At 47.3% G+C, this 27,710-nt stretch overlaps 1 protein-coding gene and 1 long non-coding RNA gene across 3 annotated transcripts; one reads left to right on the top strand and one right to left on the bottom strand.

Moving 5' to 3' along the window:
• Positions 1-5,837: 5,837 nt before the first annotated feature.
• Positions 5,838-14,195, bottom strand: PSMB2 (proteasome subunit beta 2). Its single transcript, XM_417777.8, has 6 exons — positions 14,040-14,195; positions 13,222-13,344; positions 12,765-12,835; positions 8,408-8,570; positions 6,954-7,003; positions 5,838-6,065 (listed from the first exon to the last, which is right to left on the bottom strand). The coding sequence occupies exons 1-6, from the start codon at positions 14,128-14,130 to the stop codon at positions 5,958-5,960; spliced, it is 606 nt and encodes a 201-aa protein (XP_417777.2). The 5' UTR covers positions 14,131-14,195; the 3' UTR covers positions 5,838-5,957.
• A 1,618-nt stretch (positions 14,196-15,813) lies between these two features.
• On the top strand, positions 15,814-27,621 carry LOC101752244. Of its 2 annotated transcripts, none has more exons than XR_005841649.1 (3): positions 15,814-16,349; positions 16,885-16,990; positions 26,337-27,621. It is a non-coding gene; the product is annotated as an uncharacterized LOC101752244 (long non-coding RNA). The 2 variants fall into 2 exon arrangements; XR_005841648.1 differs by lacking the exon at positions 26,337-27,621 and adding an exon at positions 22,075-22,286.
• Positions 27,622-27,710: the final 89 nt, after the last annotated feature.

Raw genomic sequence — 27,710 nt, 5'->3', positions numbered from 1 at the left:
TGCACCATTAACACAAACAAGCAGAGGCTGTGCATTGGCATTCTGCATGGCTTTGGATGAACTAAATAATTACCTTTAAGTAGGCAACCTTAAAAGCAACATAGTAATAATACCTCTCCATACTAAAACAGCACAATAAACAGACTTTGCTGACCTGTAGTTAATGCATTCTTTCATATATGAGAGAGTTCATTAAGTTCCAAGCTTTACATAGGTAGAGCGAGGAGCCACACAACGAGCAAAGGAAGTTTTTCCTGTAAGTGCAACTGAATCAAGACACCCAAAACAAAACCATTTTCCCATCAGGCATTAAAAGAAGGGGTATTTGCAAGGGAGACAAAGTGCTTGCTTGAGAGATTGATTTAGCAGCCTAGACAAATAGCGTTGCGTGCAGCGTCCCACTATTGCCTTAATTATCCTAGCAGACTTCAGGAGAAACAACCCAAACCCAGTCATTATACAGAATGTGAACACGTTGACCCAGAAGGTATCATTTTGGTCTTCCTGCCCAACCTTCTTCATAGTGCAAAGAATTCCCACTGTGGCCACCTGAACATCGCTGCATTTCCAGTAGGATACCACAAATAGCAATCATAATTCCAGGCACTGAATGCACACCCAAGCTTTGACCCCATAACTGCAGTGCTGCAGCATCCCAGTAACCCCCCAAAGGCAGAGGGGTGAAGGGTGCTCCAAATGGCTCCTTGGAGTGTTTTATCCTGACACCTTCAGCTGCTCTTCCCAGCAAACCAGAAGTTGAAAACATATCCTGAAACTCAGAATTATTTCCCGTAAGGATAGCTTTGCTTTGGTCACAAAGCCTATAGCCAAAGATTTGTTAAATGAATGCAACTCAGCTTTTTTGTGGTGAGAAATGAACTCAGGGAAAGAGCAAGATGTCACTCCAGGAAGCTCAGCAGCACACAGAGGTGCCTTTGGATGCTACGCAGCCTTCTCACCTGCTGATTGCTCTGTCTGCATACAGCTGTCCTGGGAGACATCACTCATTCCGAAATCTATGTGGCTCTGTAAGGAGAGAACTTCTCTTTCCTGTGCAGACCACATCATCCATGGACATCTCTTTGCTACCAGGTTTACATCTCAGTAATGGGTGGGAAACCTATTCACCTAGCAGAGCATCTTTCAGAGCATTAGGAAGAACGCTGAACAGTTTAGAGAATCTTTAAATTAGGTCTAATCTGGTGAAGTCCAAAGACATAAAATGAATATTCCCATTTTAAATATACACAACCTTGTCATAGTGCCTGCAGACCTGGTGAGCTAAGGAATAATGCAGCTGAGTGCAATGAGGAAAATAGCTCTGTTCACTTCAGGGCAAAGATTGGTTTTTCTATTAATGCCATGTGTTAATAAGGTTTTTCACAGCTTTTGAACATAAAGAACCTTTTGGTTTAGTTCTCTGCAAATTTTGGAGCCAACACAGAAACCAAAACCGTATGGCTTTACAGCTCCTAAATACATCAGCAGAGGTTAACCTCAAATCTTTAGCCAGCTTATGTAAACATCAGAGATGAAGGCAAGCTGACCTCTGGCAGTGTTCACACAACCAGCCTTCCTGGTGTTTCGTCAGAACACGGGCAATAAACACTAAAGTAAATACGAAAACACAACCTTAGGAATATCAGATGTACCAGACCAAAGCCTCAGGTGTGCTGGTTTGGAGAGCTTTCTTGTGTGCTTTGAGTGAATACCACATAGAGCCCAATTTTAATTGTTTTCTTCTTGAAGGTGTCCACTCAGAGCAACACCACTTTAAGGATGACCATGAAAAAGTGGAAAAAGCAAGTCTGAATCTTTGCATGATATCTTTTAGTCATAGTCCAGAACAGCATTACATGGTGCTGTAGCTTTTCCTCCTTGGCATTACTGTTGCCAATAAAGCACTGCAAGCATCTTCACTTCAAGCACTTGGCAGTAAGCACCAAGAGCAATTTTGCAAGGAAGACTGGCCTGGCACTGCCTGAAGAAAACAACCCACAACAAACTAAGGATGTGCTTATCAGTGCTTGGATTAACTAAGAGAATGGATTCCAACCATTCTTTGGTCATTCTGGACACTCACGAGCTGCCAGCCTTCACTTCCCCACCTGTGAAACCATGAATAATTGTGTTCCATAGGATGATTGTCCAACAACTATGGAAGAGAAAATGCATGTCTTTAAAGGGAAGAGGCAACCCTGTACTCAGCCATTGCTATGCAAGGTATATATTCACTCCTCCATAATGCTGAGTTTCTGTGACCACCTGGTGATCTGCACAGAGATGAAGCAGCCAAACAAGTTTGCAAGGAGGAGGTACAGTGGATGCAAGATCACTGCCCTCTGCTGAATGGAAGAGGCTTCTGAGAGTCCACAAATTATGACACCTGAATCATCTTTGCCTTCTCTAAACTACCTAAAGGAGATGCACTATTTTCACAGTTGCACATAAACACCACAAATACTGACAACCTCAAGGAAGTCTCTACTATGCAACAGGTATTTTACCCAAGTGGAAATGCAGTTATAGTCAATGCACCGCTTCAGACAACTGAATTATTATTAGTTTGGCCCCACACAGGTCATGCGGTTGCCCTAGAGTTCATTTATAGATCCAAGTTGATACTACTACTCACTGCTATTCAGATTATCCATATTTTAGTTTCACCTCTCCAGAGGTTTGATCAGCAAGATTTAATTTGGAATAAGACTTGCTAACCTTTAACGCTTTACTGCATTGCACAGGGAGAACATACTGCCAATCCCCACACATCCTTTCCCCTCTCACCGTTCCTGAACAGAGGGTTTGCTCTATTCCTTCCACAGCTGTCTTGAGTTAGACTACATGAATAAGCTGATTGGATAACTACCGAATTGCACATTAGCACAGAAACAAAACACTTAAAATGTCACTTCACATTTTCAAGACAACTATTTTCTTTGTAGCGTGGTCCTCAGCAGGTCATGGGTACACAGAGGTTCAATCCAATGCAGTCATGAGCACAGAAAACACACTAGAAGTACATGTTTTAATGCCACCATTCTCATTATCTGCTAAAACAACTTATGTCTGTTTAGTTTGATCAGTGCTCACGTGAGAATTTCCTGCACTTAGTTCTGTTGATGGCAACCTGATAACAACATATGGAAGCTCTGAATAAGGTTAAAGCTCTAAAGAATGTTAAATGGCTCAAAGGATAAACTTTTTACAGGTAGGATAAATTAATTTTTCCTTCACACAGTGCTTTTCAGGTAGCAAAGTTAGAGGCAGAGGCATCCTTAGTGCTCAATATTCTGCCCCTGCTCTAGGCTGGAAAACTGAATCAACCAAACCCACTGTTATGAACACAGCCCTTTTACCTTTAGTACAAAGGAAAGGAACGGAAGGCATCTTCTGACTGTGTAAGGTATACTGCTACTGGGGTCTGCTGGAACAAACCAACTCCTTCAGCACAGCCCAGACCCAGCAGCTCTGCACCTACCCTCGCACGCCCAGCATCAGCACAGCCCTAAGGCACACAGCTCTGCTCCTCGTAAACCGATCTCACAGCTCCCAAAGAGATGAGCTGGTGCAGTGATCTGTTACACACACACTGCTCAGGAAAAGACCATCTCTAAACAGGAAACCTAAAACGAGAAAAAGTGCCTTGTTAACTCTTTAGGCCCTGAGGCTTTGCTAGTAAAGCATATGGTGAGAATTACCAGCCAAAGCAAAGCAGAGCAGCTCACGGTGGATAAAATACCCCGCAAATGCTACCTTGGTTTACAACTTTTTTTTTAATATAAAGAACGAAAAAAATTAGTAAAAAGCAGTATTTTTTGTTCAATTCAGTCCCAAAGGTGAAATAGGCAAAAGGTTTTCTTCCCCTTAATGGGAAACTTAAAACTTTTCTTCTCAACACCCCATGCATTAAAATCAGGGAAGTGAAAGTCAAATGTTTCTGAATCTAAAGCTCAACATCACAGCTGTCCTTTAAAACACCCCACGAGGTTATACAGCAAAAGTGTTACACCTTTCTGTAAAATGTATAAATTCCTGAGAAATCCACAAAAAAAGCCCCTCTTCTTTAGAGGCCACAGACCGACCTCACTGCAGACCTATTCTTTTGTTCAGCTGCTTTGTCAAAAAAGAAAAGCAAAAAAAAAAAAGGCTGTATTTGTTCATTTCTAGAGGTTGCTGCTCTGTTGGTTTCTGATGTAACCCCTTGCATCCTCCACTCAATGGGGGATTCAGATCCTGGTCCTTGCCCTCAGGCAAAACATATGTTCCACTCCAACCTGAATCCAACGGGGATGTTTGCAATGGAATAATTGTTTTATGTTTATTAATCACCTGCATGCAAATAGGTGCCAATAAAAACACCAGGCAGAGCCTCTGCCAGATTCTAACGTGATCTAATAGCACCGCAGCCCAGTTTTGGTGTCTGAAATAATGACTGCCTCCAATAAGGAGGCATTGCAACTTTGATATGCGGTGACAAAAATATCACATCAGCTCACCCTGCAGTGATGAGTTTGAAAAAGAGACAAAAAAACCTGCAAAAACATTCAACATCAGTGGTAAAATTAGAGATGCTGCATATTAAGCTCAACAACTACATTAATGCAACATGAAGAGGTGAGATTTGAAACACAAAAGCAGAACACTACCCATGTCAGATGTGACCTGCCAGGAGGAAATCATGCTAGGGACTCCTTATGGTGTTAAGGAAAAAAGTTTGAGGTTTAAGACTGTCAATTTCAGTGAAATCTTTCAGAGTTGTGTTGGTGGCTTTAAATAAAAGCAACTGCAGACAAGAGTACAACAGAAAGAGCTGATAATTACACTAATTCCTGAAAGAATTAAAGCCACATCCCAAATGTCACCTGTACAGAGGTGATAAATGCAAGTACCCTAAAAACACACAACAGAACCAATCCAAAAAGCTTAGACAGACGGATTGCTAGTTTTGTCACCTCTTCCAGGTACATAAACCTGGGTGTTATGTCATGCCACACAATATAATCACACAGTCTTGTACACATCCATTTCCAAGACTTTTTCCAAACTTAAAATACACACCCAAAGAGAATGTTTTAGACAGTTGATCTGCACAATGTAATTTCAAGTAGGGAACCAGTCTCAATTAGTCTCCATTTCTTCCCAGCAGAATCACTTCTGGGCAGAGCATTAAGGATCAGCCACATAAACATCACTTAAGGCTCCTATCTACACCCCAGACAAGATCAGTGACTTTTCTTATAGAAGGAACTCTAGCTAGATGAGATTTATGAGAAGTACTGAAATTGTTTTTTTTCTTAATTGTCTCTGTAAGTTCAATGAAAAATAATCACACAATCCATACATATGTTTAAATAATACAGCTACAAGCTAACTGTGCCAGAAGAACATCCTTTCCCAGTATCCAGGTGAGTAAGAAGTGACACCAGCATTTTAAAATCCACTCTGTTTATTGAAAACCTCTCTTCTCATTTGGATTATACTGAAACCAAGAATAACAAAAGGAAGCCAAGTCTTGGAAAATCAGATTTCTATAACGCAAAGGTGAAGTCCTGTGAAACATGAAATAGGATGCTGGTATGTTTAGCAGGAAGCACTTGCCTGTTGTTTGCTGAGCTTTAATACTCAGCATGAGGAAGATGACTGCAAGTTCTCTTCCAGAAAATATGGTAGTTCTCCCATACATCAGAAAACTTACAGTAAAAACTAGAAGAATAAGTAAAAAAGAAATCTGAACGTGGCACCATTACCAACAAATCACCTTTCATCTTCATGAAGTGAAGGAATTATTTACTTAAACATTCCCAGGAAGGACCAGTGGAATCAAAAGATGGAACTGGCATAAATGTCAATCTTTATTCAATCTCCCAGCACAGTACACGCCTTGGGTGCTTCAAATGAATATTAAAAAACCGAAAACTGAACAAAAAAAGACTGCTGAAGAAAGATCTCGGGGGTTAGGACAACGCTTTTAGAAGGGGTACACTGTCCACTTCATGGATGCCATCTTTGTCAATGAATCGGGCATTGAAAGAAGTCAGATTTAAGACGAAGCGTTTCTGAAGCTGTTCGAAAGACAAAGACAAAGGAGGTAAGATTCATTCACAGCTTAAACAAAAGAGAATAGCATTACTTAAGGGATATGCTGTTGCTCATCAAAATTTCCGTCCTGCTCTTGTTGCTAATATTTAATGTCACTACAACTAGGGTGATCTTCACAGCTCAGGAAACATTTAGTGCAATTTTGTTATAATATTATCCATGTTAGACCAGAGATGCAAAACAAAAGCCTGCTAGCATGGAAGACATTTAAGGAGGAAGACAGAGCAGGCTGTAACTTAGGGCACACTGTATGCATCAAAAAGAATTTAAACAGAACCTTGTTAGAACAAGTCTTCCTAATGTTTCCCTAGTTGTTTCTTCCCAGTGATATTAAATTCAATCTCAAAGACAAGGACAGAGATATTTTCCTTCAATAAAAGCCTTGGAGTCCAAAATGATACGTTTACATTAAAATAGATTATGAACTTTAAGGTCAAATCTTCACCCCAATTAGGCTTAGATATCACTTCACAAGCTGCAAGAGAACTATCTTCTAGTTAAGTGTAACACAAGTAACAGAGGGATGCTTGCATTACATGCAGAAGCAACATAAAAGAAAGTCAAAAACTGTCTGTATCAATATTATGCTAAGCATGAAAGAAGTAGAACTAAAGAAAAGCAATTAAGCTTAAAGTTTATGTTGTGGAGGACATGAACCATGCTAAGACAGCGCAAGTGCCCACAAATCCTTTTCCTCGGTAGCTATTCCACATCTGGTCAATGTGCATTTATTATCCCTTCTGGCAAAGAGAGCAAAATATGCGACAAGAGGAACAGGAAAATATCAGCAAATGAATGCAAACAAACATTCCTTTCTCAGGATCACAAGGACCCAAAGTTTGGCAACTCACCTCCTCTAGACATTTCTTTAGGAGCTCCACAGCTTCCTCACGTGTGATACCTGACAGAAAACATCCCCACATTGATTTAATTAGAGGCCATCTCTCTCAACAGAAACTTTATTAAATTTAAACAACTTTTCAGCTGAGCACCAAAACCTCTACTACCCAGCTCACAGAAAACACTTTCCAGATGTACTGAGGACGCCCTGAGCTGAAGCACTCACGCTGCAACAAGCCATTGAGAATCGATTTGTTCCACTGAATGGGAAGCATGACGGAATTTTGCCTCCCATGGCCAGGGAGCAGGCTTTGGAGGAGCCCAGCCACCCCTCTCCCCTCAAGTTTATTACAGTTTTAAATCAGCTCCATCTGTCCACAGCCGGCTGCAAGTCAGTGACAGTAGGCGGAGATTGGTTTTAGTGCTATGTTCCCTGCTGGGTATTAGTCTTAATAATGGGAAAGGCACGTGTGTGATGCCCCTGCTATTCTCACACATTAGGATAAAATCCAGCACTGGATAGGGATGGCAAGCCATGACAACCTATTGTCGTTTACTGTTTTTCCTCTTTTCACAAGGAGTGATGAAAATGTGGTACTATCATTTGCAAAGGACATTGCTAGAAAGCAGCTAAGCTCCGTGGATCTTATTTCTAAAGCTTTTGTTCCAGACTCACTTCCATTGTTCAGTTAAAAGAGCTCCCGCTAAAATAAAATTGCCATCTTACAGCTGCTTTTCTTGCAGTAAATAGATGGAAGGATTGCTAAGTGAACAAATTCACTGTGAGAATAAACTCAGCTTTGCACACAGTAAGGAGTAAAGCAGTTTTGTAGCTAAAGTCAGAGATCTCATTAACTGCAGTTCCAGCTTTGCACATCTCATCTGAAAAATAGGGATGGAGCACAAATCTAAAATTAAGACTTGACACAGCTACAAGCATACACAACTATAATCAACTACTGTGCCAATTGACCTTCAGCACCTCAGAGTTCTGAGATAACCTTGCTAGGAAGGAATGTCTTTTCACCCCTATGTTTTTGATGCACCACAAATGAAACAAATCCAAGATATGGAGCAAAAAGATGGGGGACTGCACTCTGAAGATCGATATTCTGGAATACCTATGTCATAGCAACAAGTAGAAAATAAAGTGCTAGTTATTAAAAACTATTAACAGTAAACTGTCTAGAAAAGACCAGTCACGTTCTATGTGAAACTAGAACTTCTTTCACTTGCAGTCCATTATGCATCAAATAGGAAAATAGTAAGGATTGTCCAGTTTCACTCTACCCCTTCAGCAAAAGCAGAAGGCAACCTTCAAAGCCACATTTAAGCTAACAGTCAAGTTCAAACCTGCAGCAGTTGTGACGGACCACGTGGCTCTGTACATGTCAAACTCACTCTTTAAGCCTTCAAGTTATTAATCAGCAATGGGAGAATTTGTCTCTCTGCAGGCTCCACTTACCTGGCTTGTAATAGCGGTCCAGGATGCTGAGGGTAAGAAATGCACCATATCCATGTGCTGCAAAGGGAGCTTTAGCCAGAGCTGCAAGGTAATCCATGTAATACAGGGCAGGACCTTCATGGTCATCGTAGCCAGCCAGGAGAAGGTTGACATGGTAAGGGGTCTGCAAACAGAAACACGACTTTGTTAGAGCAGCCACACACAAGGTTTTGGATCTTAACTGCCATGCAGAATAGCAACACAGCTGGTTTTGCAATTCTTTATGATAAAATGACTGGCAATGGACATCTACAGTCTTTGCAGGAGAAGCTGGACTTCAGTATCAAAGCAGATTAAGTCCCCTGGTGTTACAGCATGAAGAATCAGAAAAAGTACAATTCTGCCTTTTTTCCTTTAAGATTTCATGGCACGTCCAAACAAAAACTTCAATCATGTTTTCAAGAAAGATTCTTTGATTTCAACATAAAACTTGAGAATTTTTACTGTCAACATGGGAGCACAATGTGAGCATTTTGCAGTTTGTAAGAACTTCTGTTAATTTAATATGCTCTTTTCTCAGTCACGCTGCTGTTAACCAGAGACCACTTTAGCACACATGAAAGCTTATAAACGGTGCAGTGTGAACAGATATATACAGTGTTGCACTGCCTTAATTGGCAATTAATTTTTTATTGCATGTACCAAACTTAATCTTTGCTATTTTGCTAAACTGATCACACGAAGCTCTAAGGAACTGGTTTGTTACCATTTAATATTGACTAAGATGTTGCAACATCACCATGATGTGATTAATCTTAAAGCATTTCAGAGTATCTGTAACCAGTAACTACGCAGCTGTATTCATTTAATTAGGCTGCATTTTATTTGTTCTCCAACATCACACAAGCTGATATTTAAGAGCCGTGACACAAGATCACTCAAATCACTGTGCGACTTTGAATTACCAACACTGGCATATGTGAGACACTCAACAATAAACAAATGGTGTTATACAGACTCCAGTCTGTAAGCTGCTCTTCAGTTTTACATTCTCCTACTAAAGAGCCGAGACAACTTCTTAAATGCAAATAAATTGTTACCCATGCTATCCTATTACTCAGGAAAAGTAGATTTAAACATTAGAATACACGATCTACTTATTACTTCCATGATAAGTGAAAATACTCTCATACACCAAGCTTTTCTGTTGAGTTTACACAGGAGGACTCAGTTCACACCCTCAAACAGTGACACTGATGCTCACAGTGTAGTAAGATGCAAACACTCAGAATCACCTACATGGAACTTCACTGCAGAAAGTGAACATTTCTCCATTTCCAAGGCTCCACTTCAAACTACACCCACGTCCACTGCCCCAAGCTCTTCAGAGGACTGCTGTGGCCAAAGGGTTACCAAACACATGGCATAACCATCACTCCAGGATAAATGCAGCTCCCCCAGATTTGCCAATAGAGGCTGTATTTCTCACCACAAGTAGCTTTGCACTTTATGCTGTTTGATTTAAAATAACTACAGCAATTAAGGCATGTGTGAAATTCTTCAGAACTTACAGCTGAAGAGAACAGCTGTGATAAACACACCAAACCAACAGGATCAGGAGGCTGGGCTGTGACAGGCAGCGGTGTGACATCTGGCGGAAGCCAAAGTCACAGCAAGGGGGAGGGAGAAAGGTGGGCGTGAGGAAGCATCCTGCCAAGTGGGGACAAGGAGAGAGGAACTGACAGCCTTCCCTTGGACTCAGGCCAGAGCCTGTCACCTGTAATTACACACAGCATCGCAACAACAAGAAGAAGTTGAACTTGAAAGGGTTTGAGGGGCAGAGGGGTATTTTTCCTGTTCCCCACCACCACGCACACTCAACAGTACGTTTAACATGTAACACTGGCACTTGATTCAGCAGGTGAATCAATGTGGAGGCACCATTGGAAGGGGAACTGTAGCACCACTCACCTATTCAAAAGTCAACAGTTTCTAGGTTTGCCTCACTTATAAAGTAATGCAACAATTAAATTGTACTATCCATGCAACATCCTTATTACAAGACTCTGTGCATCACTGGCTGTGTGAATAGAAGGAAGCTAGCCATTTTCTTCAACTTGCAACCTATTTCTACTCCAGCAACAGCTCCACATTTGCATGCTATGCTAAAGCTTGCAAGCTTTGCTAAAGCAGCAACCATACTCTAATTAGAAGGGTCTCAAAATTTATCAACATGAAAGTCAAACTGCACAGATGCCTCACTGTACCAGCTGGTTAACACTGTTTGTTTTCCCCTTCCATTTTTCATGCTTCTGTTTCTACTCAGGAAGTAAAGCTCAGAAGTGAAACCAAAGCCTGACAGCAGACATTTACTCCAGAGAACATTTATGAATAAGGTTTGGAGAAAAGCAGGGGTAAACACAACCTCTCTCAATAGTGTAGAGCAGATTTTAAACTGTGAAATTGTACTGTTAAAAAAAATGTGTATTGCAAGGTAACAAAAAGCTAGCAGTGCCATACACTTCAACTGTCAGAAATACAGGTAACCACAGTGGAGAGATTCCTATCAGTACTGGCTCATCTACAAATATAAATGAAATCAAACTAGACAGCATAGGAAAGACCCTAGAATGTTTTTGTCATCCACATAATTCACTTAAGAGCTTCCAGGAATCCTACGTGCAATTTTAAATAGATACACAGAGCTGGTGTTAATCCTTGTATCACATTAATTAAAAAAAGGCACAAAAACTGGAAAGAATTCTGATGGCAAGGTTTGTATAATCAAATTCTAAATGCACAAGGAGTCACAATGTGCTGTGTTTAAAGAAAAAGAGCTCTCTGTACTGAGATCACTGTAATGTGACAGTGTCAGAGTGCACCGCTTGCTCTGGGGCATTGCCATCTGCAACAGCACAACATTTTGTCTCCGGTAAATAAACACAACTGCCTTTGCCAGTGTCCTCCCCACTGTGCTGCCCATCTGGAGCAGGTGAGCTGGAAGACAAGCAGGGGCTCAGGAAGCAGGAGAGGCACAGGGAGGGATCAGGCCCCAGGGGACATGGCACAGAAGACAGTGCCACATCATGCCACATGCTGCGAGCTAAGGATGCCAAAACCTCTGCTAAATTACTCCTGTTAGTGGTATTTAAATCCTATTATGAAATGGTTGCTTCTGCACACAGGCAGGACGTTCAGTATTGCCTCACCTGTATAACACAAGGACCCTGCAATGAGTTACTCCACTGACTTGCTCTACAAGCTTGATTAACTTAAAAATTTGATACCTTCAGCTGTCCTCCACATCAGAAAACAGAACACTGCCACCAGGTTACTCCTATGGTGGAGTTCAGTGCACAGCTCTGTGCCTCAATCCACACATGCCTAATGCTCAGCCATAAAGCTGATGTTGAAAGGGGCCTCTATGCGCCCATGTAAAATGATTTCAAGCCTGCGAAGTAAACTGCAGGAATAAGCACCAACCTCATTTACCCATGTCCAATCCCTGACAGATTTGTTCAACTTCATTTTTCAATATCCTCTTTGCTCTTGTTTTATGCAACACGTTGGGAAGAATGCTAACCAAGTAATTCCTAACCCCGGATCTTTAGAAGTCTGTTTGCTCCTCCTGAAAACATTCGAACATTCTACAAGAAGAATTAAGCCTTTTTCCCTGGGGAAATAACAGATTTATTTAAACATGCGTTATGCCCATTTATCAAATTTGGAAAGCACACATCCAAGGACACTACCGTGCATACAGCCAAACAAGATGAAAGACAAACAGAAGTTCTGACTTCACTGTGCTTCAAAGGGAATCCCAGCATGACAGCTGGAGAATCACTGACAGGATGCATTTATTAGCAACACTTTGAAAAAAAAATACCATGAGAAAAAAAAAATCAGTAATTACTGTTCAGTAACTTGAGTAAAAATATAAAGCTTCGACTTGGATTTCACATTTCCTGAAAGCCTCGTGCTGCTATTTACAAAAGGGACTTGTTTTGCTAAGCACATCAAACAGCTTTGCCCTATTAAATCATTTTCCAAGAAGATTAAACAGATTCAGTGCATTTGCATGAAAACTAACAGCCTTATCTCGATGTTAAAGAGGCTTAATTCACTTAGCTGTACTTAGTGTTTGTAACAAAATGTTTATTAGGCCCAAAGATGAAATGTTAAGACCAGAGTTGTATCAGTTACCAATACCCGATAACTTCTGACTATGCAAATCAATATTTATTTTAACAAGAAATGTCTTTTCCAAGTGAATTCATACACAAATACAGAAGCCAACAGCTTCACATCAGACCCTATTGCTTTAAAATGGAAATCTTCTCCAAAGAGTTTTGGCCAAAAGCTTTTGCTTATTACTCACTCGACTCCGAAGATAATCAGCTAGATTTCGTCGTGTGAAGTTTGCAGCTGCAGTAGGAGACAATTCATAACCTGGAGGAGAAATGCACATTTGATAAAAAGCCATACGCACATTTAACTTCACATATTCCATACCTTTTTGAAACACTAAGTTAATTCTTTAATGTCAAAACACCATATCATTTCATCTGTCCAATCCCAGTTTATTCTGTAAGCTACAGTTACAGAGAAAATCACGCAAAGAGCCCTCAAAGTCCAGGCAGCTCATAGCTGCACAGAGCATTCAAACACACAGCCTGAAGAAGTTAAATACTACAAGAATGTAGCTGGAATTTCTCAGCCACATACATCAGGAAAGCTGCTAACAGCCAGCATGCAGTGGATATCTCCCTTAAAAACTGCCCCTGGTGTTAAGAACAGCTTAGTAGGGCTATAGGTAACCACACTCCCTCACTCACCATTTCGCATTTTGTAGAGCTGAACGTTTTTCTGGATATATTCTGCAAACTGCACAGTGTCTCCAGCCTCCCCCACACACAGCAGCAAGATCTTTTCGCTCATCTTAAACATTTTATCATGGTCTAGACAAAGGAAACAAACAGATCTGAAGTGAAATACAGGATTTCATAGAACATTTATCAATACATCAACTTACAGCTCTTTTGGTGATGTTCTAGAACACAGAGCTTGGATTAAGGTTGCAACCCCTTGTAAACATACTTCTAGCCCACATTACTACAACAACAGGCAGAAAAAGCCACTTTTGAGAATTTCAAAGGCTTGAGAACTCCCTGGATGTCTTCCCACATCAAGAAGCTAAAAAGATACCACAGCAATCCACATACCTCGTGTTGCTCTTACCTCCAATATTATTCCCTTTTCTCCATGAAACGCCCTTTAGCAGGGATACAGCTCCAAGCAAGCCCTTCCTCCTGCCCCCGTTATTCCTCTGAAACACCCAGTGCAGCCCCAGAGCACGGTCTGGGCCAACGAGCGACGCTTACCTCAAGCGTTAAGCTAACACAACCACCCGGAGGAAGCACGGCAGCTCAGAGCGCCGGCTTTACACGGAGCACGCAGCCCTACGAGTCCCGCGCTCCGAGCGCCCGAAGCCAGCAGCCCCTAACAGGAATCAGACCTGAATTAAAGACCCCCACAGCGTTTCTCCGCGCGGTGCCTCACAGCGGAGGCCTGGGAGCCCCCGGCCGCACAGAGGAGCGAGGCCGGGCCCAGCGAGCGGCAACCCGGAACAGCGGCAGCGCCGCTCGGCCCTCACCGTGCTTCATCTGGACGATGCTGGAAGCCGCCACGGTATCAGCAGCCACCAGGACGTAGTCGGGGCCCTGAATGCCGATAAGGTACTCCATAGCGGCCGCGCTCCGCCGCCCCCTCCGCCCGCGCCGTGACACAGCGATGCGCCGCCGCCGTCTCCAAAACGCTGCCACCGCGCATGCGCCGCCGCGGTGTGATGACGCCACATCTCGCGAGAGTAGGGCGTGGGAGTCACGTCGGTAGCGCGTTGCGTAAGGCGTGTGTTGGGGGGCGGATTGGCTGCTCCTCTTTTATGGCCCTTGCCCTAATTATCCCTGCTAATTAATCTCCTTGATGAACAGGAGCCTGGGTGCGTTGAGGGGTTATTTGGGTTGTTCTGTCAGCGTCCAGTGCATTCTTTGCAGTGCCTGGTCTGTGCGCTGTGTTCCAGTTTGGTTCTCCTGTGCTATGGGGGGGTGTGGAGGCTTCAGGAAAATCTGGGCCTCTGTGCGCGTGGATTGGGGTGTTTGGTGCTGCTCCCGGCCCAGATGTATCTTGTTCGTTATTCAAAAGCATGCTTGCAAGGCACAGTTTCAAAGAAAGGAGGAAAAATGAATTGTAATAGGGCAGCTTCTCCTGCAAATGCTTTGTGGGATAAAACCAAGCTGGCTTGGCTTGCATGCCCTGGAGCAGAGGGCACTGCTTGGAACTGAAACTCTGTGGAGGTCCAAGAGGAGAGCTGCTCCAAGCCCTGCCCTGCAAGGCAGCTGTTCTTGGGCAAAAAATGCATTGGAAGTGAAACCCTGGCGCTGCCACAGCCTCTGATCTGTGCCTTCAAAGGGAGCTGAACTGTGAAGAGAGGCAGCGAAACCCCTCCAGCAGCAGCGCAGGGTTTATTCACTGCCCATCTTTCTGTGTCAGGAGCAGCTGGCAGTGCCAAGCCTGAGCCCTGGCCTCGGCTCCTTGCTGCTCCTGTGCTGCGTGCTGTGTAGCCGGTAGCCATGAGCGAGTTCAGGCTGTCCCTGCCCCACTGCCAGCCCCATCCCACACAGAACCCCCTCAGCCACAGGGACAAGCCCTGGCTTGATTCACCTACTGAGCCAGCGCAGGAATTTGTTCCTTGCTGACATGTGCATGCCAAACACTGGGGGGAAACTCCCAAGCTGCAGATGTGTCTGCTGATTTCCTGATCTGATGGTAGCTTCAGAGCTCTGTGAGCTCTGCTCTGGGACTTTGGATGGAATGTCCCTGTTTCATCCCTTGGATGAACATGGGTTCTGACAGCTGCTCAGCAGCAGATGCTCTCCTCACTATTCCCTTCTTTTTCCCCACTCCCAGCCTGTTTCAGTTTCTCAGTGCTTTGTCTTAGGTGGCCGCTGAGCACCCAGAAGCTTCCAGGTGTGGCTGTAAAGTAGGTAGTTGATAACAAGAGAAACAAAACAAATACTCTAATTGCCTGGATGTTGTCTGACTGCAGGCACCATCCTGACGAGCACTAGCACATGCTTTATTGATTAGACACTGCCTGAGCCCGGCACACACGTTGGCTAAGTGCAGCTCCACAAAGACCAGCCCCACGCCAATGAAAGGGGCCACCGAAGCATTAAAATCCCACGGTTGCTGTAAAGGAAGCAGCCCCAGGACATAAAATTCTGGATGCTACAGCACATGGCAAATGCCCAACTGCACCTATACCAAGAAAGTCACTGTGTAATTATGAGAACTGGGCATAACCTTTGTGCGGTTTAAAAAGTACTGAACATGCCAAGAAGCAACAACGGATTGTCTTCAGGAAACAGTATAAATGAGTGTAAGCAGCAAATTCACCATTTTGACTGTTTTCCAATTGCCTGTAGCTACACTTGTTCAATTGAGTGCTGCGTGCATAAATCAAAACAGGATGTTTTCTTTTACCTAACAATGGCCAAGCTCTGTGCCAGCGCTTAAGTATTTTCTGTGTGGATCCAACCTATAGTCTTAAACACATTTTCCCCTGTAGATCTCTGTACACATTGCATGTGTGCACACAGCCAGCCCGTCTAACTTAACAGGTATTTTCTGAGACCTCTTTAAGAGAAGGTTAACGGAAAATCAACAGCTACCTTTCTTGTTGATTTTCATTGGGCCCTAGGGTGCAATTAAATGTTAACATTGTTATTGAACTTTCTTGACAGATTGAATTTCCCTGGTTAGGAAGCATGCATATGTACAGTACACATCTACCTCTCTTCCCAGGGTGAAGGCACTCCTGACATCGTGGCGTGGTGTAAGGAGGAGAGCAAAGCAAAATTTGGGGAATCCTTTCCACTATTAGAGGGAATTTCTCCAAGCTGTAGTAAGTCTTAAAATTGAATGTGCATTTGCCTTTTTAATGGTCAAGACAAACACTGCTGTGATGTGTATTTGTATGTGTGTGTGCTACATGTCCTTGGTGGGAAAGATCAGCCAGCAAAGAGGAAGCAGCCTGAATTCCTTGTGTAGCTTGCCATAACTGTCTGAACTGCTCTACAGCAAACCAGTGCAGAGATACATATAGTGGAAACACAAGAGGGACAGTCTAGCTAAGACTAGGAAAAATGGGATGGCCGGAAGGTGGGTAGAAAAGCTGGTAAGGATGAACAGCTGTCATGTTTTCTACACACAGTAGTTAGCCATATGGGAAAGCCTGTAAAACAATGAAGTTATTACCAAAGTCCTCAGCCCAGCCCACAGCTCTGCACTGGCTGTACACACACTGTGCTGTGGCACGGGCGCTGAGTGCTGGGCTGACAGCAGCTGTGGGCTGGGCAGCCACTGCTCATCTCCTGCAGTGACACGGCTGACCAGTGCTTCCTAACGTAAGGTGATATGGACAGAGGAAATCGTCACAGTCTTTTTACCAGGTGCTGATGGCTGCAGCAGAGAGCCCGGAGCTGAGCAGAAAATGCGAACGGGTCATTGCATCAACAGCTGGAAAAAGGCAGTGGCTGTGAACATGTAAGCCAGCTTTGCAAACTTCTCAGCAGCTCATTTTCTTCCCCGCTCCTTTTTTTTACCCCTCTGCACACTGTCCATGAGACGATGCAGTTGTTATTCCGACCTGTGCACAAGAAGCTCACTTCTACCTGGTCAGGCTTCATGCTCTGCCGTGCCGGCGTCTGCTACCCTGGGTGCAATTGCTCTTAACGGTGTCTGGTTCTCATTTTGATGCTTGGCAAACTTAGCGTGCTCCTGACATTTGCAAACAGTAGAGTGCTTTCCTGAGCTTCCCTGCAGGGTCTGTCCTGGGTCTGCATGTACGCAGGGTGCAGAGTTGTGGTAATCTATGGTCACTCAGCCAGGAGCACACGCTGCTTTCTGAGCTGCCGGCACTGCTATTTGCCTGCTGCTGGCATCCCTGCTTCTTCCAGCTTTGGGCTGTGATGTGATGTGTGACTGCGGCACAGAAAGGCTTTTTGCATTCTCAGACTGTTTGGTGTTTTTACACTGGTTTTTACCCTTTACTATTGTCTGCCTCAACACAGCATTAGTAAATGATGCTGCAATTGCTGTGCCACCTAGATTAGGTTTCCTGCTAGGAGCTCGGTGCTTGCCAGAGGAGAAAGGGAGCCTCGTGTCCCTGCTATGTCGGGTGCAGGAAATGAAGTACAGAAAGAAGTGATTTAGTGGTGATCACAGGGCAGGGCGTGGATGGAAATAGGGATGCCCTGATTCACTGAGCTCCTCTCTACTGCTGAAGCATGCTGCTGGATCCCACAACCCCGCAGTGAACCCTGGAGGATTACATGGAGCTTTGTCACTAATCTCTCTGTCTGGGCTCCACGGATCTCCTTGAGCCGTCTTTCTGTGGGCCCAAACATGTACATGTAAGCAGATCCTGCTTTCAGACAAACCCCACACGGTTCCTCTCCTGCAGTTCCCAAGCAGTTTTGGGACCAAGGCCACTTTGCAGGGAGCAAAACTTCCAGCATCCTGGCTCCTACCACACCTGCAGCCCCTGCTCCGGGCTGTGTTTGCCCTCTGCCTGTGATGGGAAGAGCAGGGCATCGATTGCAGCATGCAGGTGAAAATGGATTGCGACCTGCTGCCTGCCGCACTAACACAGCTGATTAGCACCGGTGCGTGTCTCTGCCAGGATGGATCTTGCAGGTGAGAACGTTCCGAGAGCAGCTGAGGCCCTGCAGTCACCATCCGCTCGCCGCTGGCTCGGTCTGCTCACTGCTTTGCAGCCAGGACACCGGCAGTGCTTCTTCTCCACTTTTCCTATTCCTGGAGCCTCCTTGTCAGCCGTGTGCGCCCTCACGCTGGCTGCCCACAGTGCTGGCACTTGCAGGCTGTTATTGCAAAAGCTCAGCTCTGCAGAGCCAGGCTGGCAGTCCCAAGAAGACGTCTGGTCCTGAGCGGGGTCACCCATCCCTGCATGGCTCTGCGGGGTCCGGCGGCATCATCCCATCATCCGCTTCATAACCGTTGCTAATTGGAAAATGAAACCATAAGAAGAAAATCTGCTTCAAGTTATTGCATGGGCTTTTGTCCCCCACCGAGGAGGCACAAATCAAGGAATCAGAATGTTTAACAAAACAAACAGAGATTTCTTTGGTATTGTGGGAGATTTATAGGCTGCGGCATCCAGAGAAGCCTCCTCCCGCTCCGTCCTTCTGCTTGAATTCCTGCTGGTCACTGACTTATTACTTTTCTTACTGCTTCCCCTGCTTTAAAAGTGGGGAAAGCACAATCAAATTATCATAATACTCATTTGGTTAATTGCCCATTTAGTTACTTATTGAGTTCATTAAAAAGACAGTGTCAGTTAGGAGGAAATGCAGAGAGGTGGGCAGTGAGGGGACAGGATGTGGGCTGAAATAGGCCATTACTCCGGCCCCGAGAATGGCAGTTTGTGTCCCTTCTTTATTGCTGCATCACTTCTGTGCATGATTTGTTCTGGATAAAAAAAAAAAAAAACCCAAACCAACCCAACAAGCACAAAGCAAAAGGAGAAAGCCTGCTGCCGCAGATCTCCATTGCGCGTTAGAATCCATTTAGCATCAATCCAAAGCTCTGCAGAAGCCCAAACCACCTATTTTAGGATCCTTTTTTCAGCTGAGAAAAATGTGCTGCTCCACAGGTCAGGAGCTGCCTGCAATTATGACCCCGAATAGATAGAAACGTTGCTTCTTGAGACAAATTCCATCTGACAGTTTTTACAGTACGTTCGTTCAGAGCAAAATGCCCTGTCCCCTGTCACCCGGATTGAAATTATTAAGGAAGACAGACATTTCACTGACAACTCTAGCCTGCGGGGGGAAAATATTCCTTCTGTTCCCCTCTGAAGGTCAGAGCTCACATAATGCAGAACACTTAGAGCACGCGCACACACGCTCACACACACACGGAATAGAAGTTTCTCTGCAGCGGGGCTGTGGATGGATGCTGGGGCAAGCAGGTGCCTGCTGCACGCGTGTTGGAGGACTGGGGACAAAGAGGCTGAGGTTGTGTGTCTGCAGCTGGAAGTTTTCCTTGTCTGGTCCATGGGTAACGCATGGAGAGTGCGCTCACTCTGTAGGTGCGCCCTTCTGGCAGGCTGAAGGGTCCACGTGTGCCATGGGTGCTGCCTTCCATCCCTGCTCAGGTGCCTTTCTGTGCTGGGGGAGAGGCCCAGCCCGGCCCCTTTGTGCCCCCCAGCCCCACTCCTCCTGGCTGCACATTGGCTGTCACTCACCGTGCCCCGGTGTGGGTCCTCGGGCTCACTCAATCTAGGGCTGAAAATTGGTCTTGAGTCAAGGTGGCCGGAGGTGAGAAATCAGCCTGCAGCTCATTAACCTTTCCTCAGCTCTGCCGGCACTTCGGTCCCTGCTGGCTGTGTGTGTGGTATGGGGACATCTGCACCAGGTGCTGTCCCTCCCTGCCTTCCCAGCCCGTACTGCAAACAAATCCCAAATCAGCGTCCAACCAGCATCAGCACCAAAGCTGGATGCAGAGCTCAGGAGCCTTTTACTCCACACTTACTCATGGATAAAGGGTGGAAAACCAATTCCTGATCCACGCCGCTCCAGCTGTGCCATCCTCCATGCCCCTGCTGGGGAAGCACAGCCCTGTACACCCCTATTCCCAGCCACACTCCATCCATCACCCCCAGAAGGGGCCGTGAGCCCTGCCCCATCCCAGCCACCCATCCCAAAGGACACAGCGTCTGCCTGGAGCCCACAAGAACCCGAAAACTTTTCTTTCTTCTTTCCCTCAATCCCTCTTTCTCTAAGTTTAATTCTGAACAGCCGGCTGCGTTCAGCCTGACTGGTTTGTTATGGCTTATAATTTGTGTTAGGATTAATTAACTAATTACCGACAAATGTCCGTTGGCAAGATTGTGCTTCTGCTTGTCAACTTGAAGTATTTAATTATTTTAATCATTTACTTTCATCTTCAGAATTTATGCTCTTCCAAGAGCGTTTCTAGGCATCTTTTAATTATTATTCTGATTTTTTTTCCGAGGGGTGGTGAGCTGGGGGAGAGCTGGGGGATGGAATCGCTTCCCATTAACTATTTCAGCAAGGCAGCTTTCCTTGGAAGCTCACCCTTGGCTTGCAGGGCTGCAGTGGGGTGGTGGGATGCGTGGAGGGGGCTGGGTGCTGACTTAAAATGGAGCCCTGCCTTTCCCAAAAGGATTTTGGGGACCCAGGCGTGGCCATGCACTGCACTGCTCCCTGCCTGAGGGCTCAAGTGGTGTTGGGTTGCCCTCACCAAGAGTGAGCCCCCAGTATCCCATTAGGCACAGGAGAGTCTTTGAAGCATCAAAGTCCGGGTAGACTTCAAATGTGTGCCCAATGATCCTGGGGAGATGTCCATTTATACCGGCTCTCAAAAGACCGCAGATTGCTTAAAACCCACAAACTGAATTGGACTCGATAGTCCTTATGGACCCCTTCCAACTCAGCTGATTCCATGGTTTGTGATCCCATGAATTTGGCTCTGAGCATGGAAGGTGGGATGGCAGCAGGACGGATTTGGCTGTGGGCATGTGGGGATCTGCAGTGATGGGAGGGGAGGGCAGTGTGTTTGGGTTATGGGAAATGTAGCCAAGGCCAGCTTGGTTTAACGGGAAATCCCATAGGGCTGCCACTGAAATGACCACCGAGGCAAGCCGAGGTCTGAGCCCTCTCCTTCCACCCATCACAACCAGAGCACTTCCATGGGATTAAAACACCACGGAGTGCGGCAATCTGACAACACACTGCAGCTCAAAGCCTTGTGCTGATACTACCCAGCGGATTTCCAGGCTTCTTTCCTGGCCAGATGCTTCCTGCTGCCATCAGGCCGTGCTGGGGCTGAGCTGCACACCCTGCCCACCCCTTGCTGGTAGAGGCTAACGAGGGCCGTGGCCTTATGCAGATCCTTTCCTGGAACAAATGAATCCCTTGGACCAGAGCTGATGAGAGCATGCTACTTAAAAGGCTTCTTGAGGGTACATAATTATACGGAAAATAATTAGGGGCAGAGCAGCAGTATTATTACCATTTATCACATCACTCTAAACTTAATCCGGAGTGATCTGTGGGATCACGGGACAGGCTTTCTGAAGCAGGAGGAGCCCATGGCTGTGCCCGACGACCGGGCTGACCCGAAGGCAGGAGGGGATGTCCCCATAGGTGTCACCTGCTGGGACAGCACGTGAGAAATGAATGGCACAGGGCAGGAGAGCTGCAATCCGACCATGGGCTCTGGGTAGGGAACCATCTAAACGAGATGAGAAGGATTGCCTTAATTAACTCCAGGATCCCGTTAATTAGAAGCCTCTCTGCATTACAAATTGCTCCGGTGACCAGCCCAAGCTGTGGCTGCTACAAATGGCTCAGGATGGATTGTGTGGGTCTGGGATCGTTGCGCTTTGCTCTGTGCTGGCTCTGCATCCAGGCACAGGGGGCCCAGAGCCCAACTGAGCTGCTGCGGTGCCCCGCGGGGGGATAAAGCCCTGGGGTGGCTGGGGGTCCTGGTGGGGAGCAGAGCCCTGTGCCATTGCAGGCGGGCAGAGGGAGATTCAGTTTATGCCCCCGGCGGTTTTTTTACAGCTCAGCTATTCCATTTAGGGTTTCAGAGGCAGTGGAAGGAAGCTGGGATCGCTTCACTGACCAGCCGGAACATCCAGCCAGTACATTAACTGCCCTGCTGCCCTGATCTGATGTGGTTTTACAGACAATAGCTACTGGCTATTTAGGCAATGTATAAATTAGCATATTCTGCACAAACGAGGAGCATATTTAAATCAAAGGAGAGTGCCCTTTATTTGTCAATCACTCAACATTCGCATTTTCGCATTCCTTTATCGAGTCAATTTCAGCCTTCTCTGTACCTCCATCTTCACACCGGGACAGCGCTGTGGGATTGTGGGGGGTTTCCTCCCCTCCTCCCCCCCCCCCCCCCCCTCCTTTAATTAGAGCAATCTCAATCTGCTCTCCTGGAATTCCATTTGGCTCAGTAACTTGTGACCTTCACTCCGGGTTGGAGCCTGCCTGGTGCACAGGGCAGAGATGCGGAGATAAAGGCACCGAGGTGGGGATGCGGGCGTGCAGATGTGACTGCCAGGATGTGCTGCAGCCACCGACTGCATCTGCTGCTGTGCTGAGCGGTGCTGAGCAGGGAAGCAAGCCTTTATCTCCAAAGCTGGCTTTGGAGGTGCAGCAAGCTGATGTGCTGAACAAAATGGTGCTCAGTGGGGAAATAACCACGGCTGCGGTGGTGGTTTGCAACGCTGGAGCAGTCTGAGCCCCCTCATCCCTTCTAGTGCTGTTGTTGGTAACGTGAAGGACTGCATTACTCCAGTGCAAAAGTCAGTGTGAGCCCCACTGTGGGGTACCTCAGCTCCGGGGGCACACCTGGAAGCAGCCACCATCCCCACTGCCAGCACTGCCTGCTATCACAGTCCCCTTTTGCATTCCCAAGGATCTCGGGGGCTCTCAGAGCTCTGCAGTTCCTGAAGATGGGAATTGCTGCTGCTCAGCAAATTATCAAAGGGCTTTTGACAGCAAGTGCTGACAGTAAGGCACCTCTCCTTGCTGGATGATCTCAGCCAAGCCGTGCCTGACAGCTTTCAGTAGGGCAGTGCTGAACGTTTGCACTCCATCAGTTACTTTCCAGTCTGCAGAAAACATAAGTTAAAGAGGAAAATGCAAAATAACCCAAGTCCTGAAGCCTTCCTAATGGCCACATCCCGGCTCTTGCCAGGATCTCACAACACTGTGCTGACAGAAAATGAAATAGATCTAGGCTATCTGTACAGTACATATAGATGTGGTTTCAGGATCAGTGTTGGGGTGAATTGGGGGGCTCAGGTGTGGGAATTGGCTGTTCAAAGCATGGCCACGAGGTGCTGCGACTCCAAACAGCACCAAGGGCTGTGGGTCCCCCCGCCACACCGCCTGCCCTCCTCCTCCCCTGCCTTGTGGTGTTCCTCATGCATGGAAAGTATTAATTACCCACCCTGTATTAATGGCTCTCAGGAAATGCCCTGCGGGAGAATGCACTGCACCCACTGCAGCTCTGCTGAGGAAGAGGAGCACAGAGCTGCACCCCACGGGACAGAGCAGCACCCGTCTATCCCATCCCATGGACAGCAGCTCCTGTGGGGGTTTGGAGCACAGGCAGGTGAGCAGCAGAGCACAGCGGGCTGCCCCTGCTCCTGGGCACTGCCTTCCCTGCGCCAGCCCAAAAGTGGAGGTGGTAAAATGCAGTGAGAAAGCAGCATTCCTGGGAGTGGCCATTGATGCACAGAGCTCTGCATGGCCAAGGATGAGCCCCTGTGTTCCCTGCCTGGCTCGGGGCCGGACAGGGTTTGCAGGAGCCTGGAGGCAGAATGGCAGAAAGATGGGCAGAGGGGAATGAGACCCCTCCCAGGCTCCAAAACTGCAGAGAGACTTCTTTGTTCCACCTTTGGAACACACAGATCTATTCACTCGGAGCCACCGCACGGAGACGGATGTGTGCACACACGTTGTTGTGACTTCACAGCTCTCCCATCCGTGCATAAAACAGCCCAGGGAGCCACGGCTGCTTCATCTGTTTGCCACAGAAGATGGATCCATTCACAAATTGTTTTATTGACCCGCAGCGCTGCTGAAGGTTGTTGGTTTCAATGGGCGCAGCAGCGTGGATGGGGGGAATGTCTGTGTGTGATGGGCACATCCCAACCCCAGGGAACAGCATGGAAACCCCATTGGTACTCCACTGAAATCCCACCGAAACCCCATTGAAGTCTCATTGAAACCCCATTGAAACCCCATTGAAACCCACTGAAGCCCCCCAGCGTCCCACTGGACCCTCACGCCCTTTAGGATGAGTCCTTCCTTGGGTAAAAGAGGCTCAAGATGGAAAAAACGGTGCCTGCAGGAGCAGCACATGGGGCCATGGAGCATCCACCCACACTGGGAAGGATCCCAGCTGAGAGCACCAGCTCTGTGGGCAATGCTCAGCAGTGAGTTTTTCTTTTGGAAGCCTCACGATGTGTGCAATGAACTTTTCCAGATGCTGCTGTTATTGGGTGTATTTACACTATTTGGAGATGGGGATGAGTGGGCACCAGTAAGGGCAGCGCTGGGTGAACCTGCACAGGAGGGACAGATCAGTGCGGGGACACAGAATCATAGAACCATAGGATGGCCTGGGTTGAAAAGGCCCACAGTGCTCATCCAGTTCCAACCCCCTGCTATGTGCAGGGTCGCCAACCAGCAGCCCAGGCTGCCCAGAGCCACATCCAGCCTGGCCTTGAATGCCTGCAGGGATGGGGCATCCACAGCCTCCTTGGGCATCTCTGTCCCCATCACAGCATCACACCCCGTGCTCATTGGGCACCATGACTGATCTGAGCTCAGAGCTCTTTCTGTCCGCATCCCCATCACAGCCCTTCACACTTTATTTTTTCAACTTCACAAATGTGCCAGATTTGAAGGAAAACAAGGGAAGAAAAAAGCCCCAACCAACAGAAAGGGAAAGTAGCACATCCCTTTGTGCAGGGCTTTTTTAAAATCCCTGTTAAGTTCCTGTACATGCTGACAGTTTTACAATTTACATGACAGCTGGCTTGCTTGGAGGAGATCTCTGTTAATTAAAATAACACAAAGGGAAAGAAGCGAAATCGTGTCAGCGGATAATTAATTCGGAGCAGGACACCAGGCTGCACTGATCCCGCTAACAAAACTCTGCAGGAATTCACAGCTTTGCAGGGCTCAGCTCTGGGGATGGTCCCTTCCCGTGGGTCTGGGTCCCCACGTCCCCCCCAGTGTCCACAGCTGGGGTTTCAGTGTGGTTTCAATGAGGTTTCAGTCAGGTCTCAGCGGGGTTTCCCCATGTGGGGACACTGGGGGACAGGGGGATTTGTCCCATGGGAAGGGACTGGCTGCCGTGTGGCACTTTCCCAAGGTCCATACCCAGATCCTATTTGCCAGGGCTCTGCCTCTCTCGTAGTGATGCTCTGCATGGAACCCGCTGCCATCCCACGGGCATCCCTTGCACGCCGCTATCCCACGACGGGCACAGGGTTGGTGATAAGGACAGCCCAGGGGACCCCCCCTGCATCCCGTGCCCCTGCAGTCGGGATGTGCTTGGGATGCTCGCTGTGGGCTTTGCTCCATCCCGACCCACCGACCCCTCGCACCCACTGCCCACGCTGTGCTTAGTTAACAATTCTGCTGCTCGCTCTCGCTGCTTTGGTGTGCTGATCAGGCGGGCTCGGAGATGGGGAAAGAGAAAAACAGCACAGAGAGGGAAAGGAAAGAGCAGCCCAGGGCTCCAAAGCAGCTGAGGTGTCAAAGACAGAGATTTAATGAATGTGCCTGCGGTTCACCTGAACAGATGAGCACAAGCTAGAAGGAGAGAAGGAAGAAAATGGAAAAAAGAAAGGATCATTTTTCAGATTGGCAGCTCCCCTCCCAGACATCTTTTAACAAGAGAGAAAAAAAGGGACTCCGGCGCAGCTTTAAAGGGACAGAGCCGCCGCTTCCACGCACCGCGGCTTTGGGGTCGGGCTGCGGTGGGTGGGGCTGCATCTCCCACGGCCCCCGGCCCCATAGCGCTGAGCCCTCCGGGTGGGACGGGGTCCGATTCCCACCCGGACAGCAGGACGGGGAGGTGCTGTTGGCACCCAATGCTCTGCAGCCCCAGCAGAATGGGGGCAGGAGCTCCAAGCCCGGAGCTCTGGAGCTGAAGAAACCGGTCCGGAGTGGCTGTCGGGTCTCCCGAACTGGGATCAGATTCGACTTCCAGCAGAAAGCAGTGCGCAGCCTTCCCTTTGTTATGCCCTGCATCATTCCTTCCTTTTTTTTTTTCCCCACATTACTCTTTTCCTGGGACGAAGCAGAGATGCTGTGTGTCCCTTCCCGTTGGTTCCAGAGCTCGGTGTTCCTGCTGGAACCCAGGACAGGACAACTCCATCCCACTGCAGCAGCGCTCAGCCCAAACTGCAGCTCTCTGGGTTTCGACTTTAGGACCCTACTGTAGAAGAAAGGACGTGGTTCCACTTCCCAGAGAGGTTTCCCTTCCCACCCCTGCGCCCTCCAGGCTCTCTCACTCCTCGCACAGAGGGCTGCAGAGCTCCGGGATCCCACAGCCTCATCCCAGAGCCCCGGGGATGGGACCCCATGTTATCCATGAGCAACTTTGTCCGTGGGCCTCCAATTACTCTCAGTGCTCTGAGCTCTGTCACATCGCCTTCTCATCAGGGACAGCACCGATGGGCTCTTTCATTCCCCCCCCCCCCCACCCCCTCTTTTTATTTTCTTGTGCTCACGGTTGCGTTCTCCTTTATGTTTTTAATGATTGTGCACAGGAGCCCTAATGCTGCAGCGGGGACCTGAGGCTCTCAGCCCATCCTGCATCACAAAGCACTGCATCACATCCCCTGCACAGCCCCATCCCTCCCCACGCAGAGCCTCCCCATGGCTGCAACCCCGGCTGAAACTCCGGTATTGAGTGAGCCCTACACCTCCCACCCCCCCATCCCAAATCCGGGGCCATTTGATTTGATTTGATCCGTTCCAACCCGTTTTCTCTACACCAAATCAAACAGGAGAGGAGATAACGAAACCTATGGCTCGTATGAAAGAAACATTTCACAATTAGAAAAAAAAAAAAAAGAAAGTTAATAAATGGCCGAGCCCCAACAGATGGGGGTGTGTGGAATTTGCATTTCTCAGATTAACATGCACGAGCGAGGATAGAAAACGCTCTTGCCCCGGGGAAATAATTTGAGAAATCTTTGCATATTTTATTTAAAAGCATGCCACGTTAGGCAGGGTAATAATGCAGAGCGGTGGTGATTAGGTGAGGCCTGGAGGGATGGCAGCCCGGGACCCCCCCCACACACACACACCCACCCATTACAGCCCCCCGACCCGCGGTGCTGCACCCCAAAGCCGCAGTGGGGTCGGGGTGTTGGTGTGAGCACGCTGGGCCGGGTGTGCAGCGCCCTGCAGTGCCGTGCAGTGATCCCCTGCTCTGCACACCGCCTGTCCCGCTATGGGATGCTCCGCTCCCCAAAGAATTGCGGGTGCCCTCGGGGTGCTCCGTGCTGATGAGTGCTGATGGGAGCTCCTCCAGATGGAGCGGAGGGGTCGGGGCGGGCGCTGCTCCCGCTGCAGTTCACAGCAGTGGTGTGAGGTGAGGGCACAACCCGCCGTGTGTGCGCCTGAAAGGGAAGTCCTGGCAGCTGTGCAGTGTAACAGTGATAATTGGG

This window comes from Gallus gallus, chromosome 23 (assembly GCF_016699485.2).
Source record: "Gallus gallus isolate bGalGal1 chromosome 23, bGalGal1.mat.broiler.GRCg7b, whole genome shotgun sequence".
Taxonomy (NCBI): Eukaryota; Metazoa; Chordata; class Aves; order Galliformes; family Phasianidae; genus Gallus; species Gallus gallus.
The sequence above is the reverse complement of the archived record's forward strand: the minus strand, read 5'-3'. Positions and strand labels throughout refer to the sequence as shown.

What these genes read in the sequence shown, in the direction of transcription:
- PSMB2 (XM_417777.8), bottom strand. Translation starts at nt 14,130, where the DNA reads ATGGAGTACCTTATCGGCATTCAGGGCCCCGACTACGTCCTGGTGGCT. An exon ending in GCTCTACAAAATGCGAAATG is followed by an intron (nt 12,836 to 13,221) that starts GTGAGTGAGGGA and finishes TTTCTCCTCCAG; the next exon opens with GTTATGAATTGTCTCCTACT. An exon ending in CTGATTATCTTCGGAGTCGA is followed by an intron (nt 8,571 to 12,764) that starts GTGAGTAATAAG and finishes TTCTGTTTGCAG; the next exon opens with ACCCCTTACCATGTCAACCT.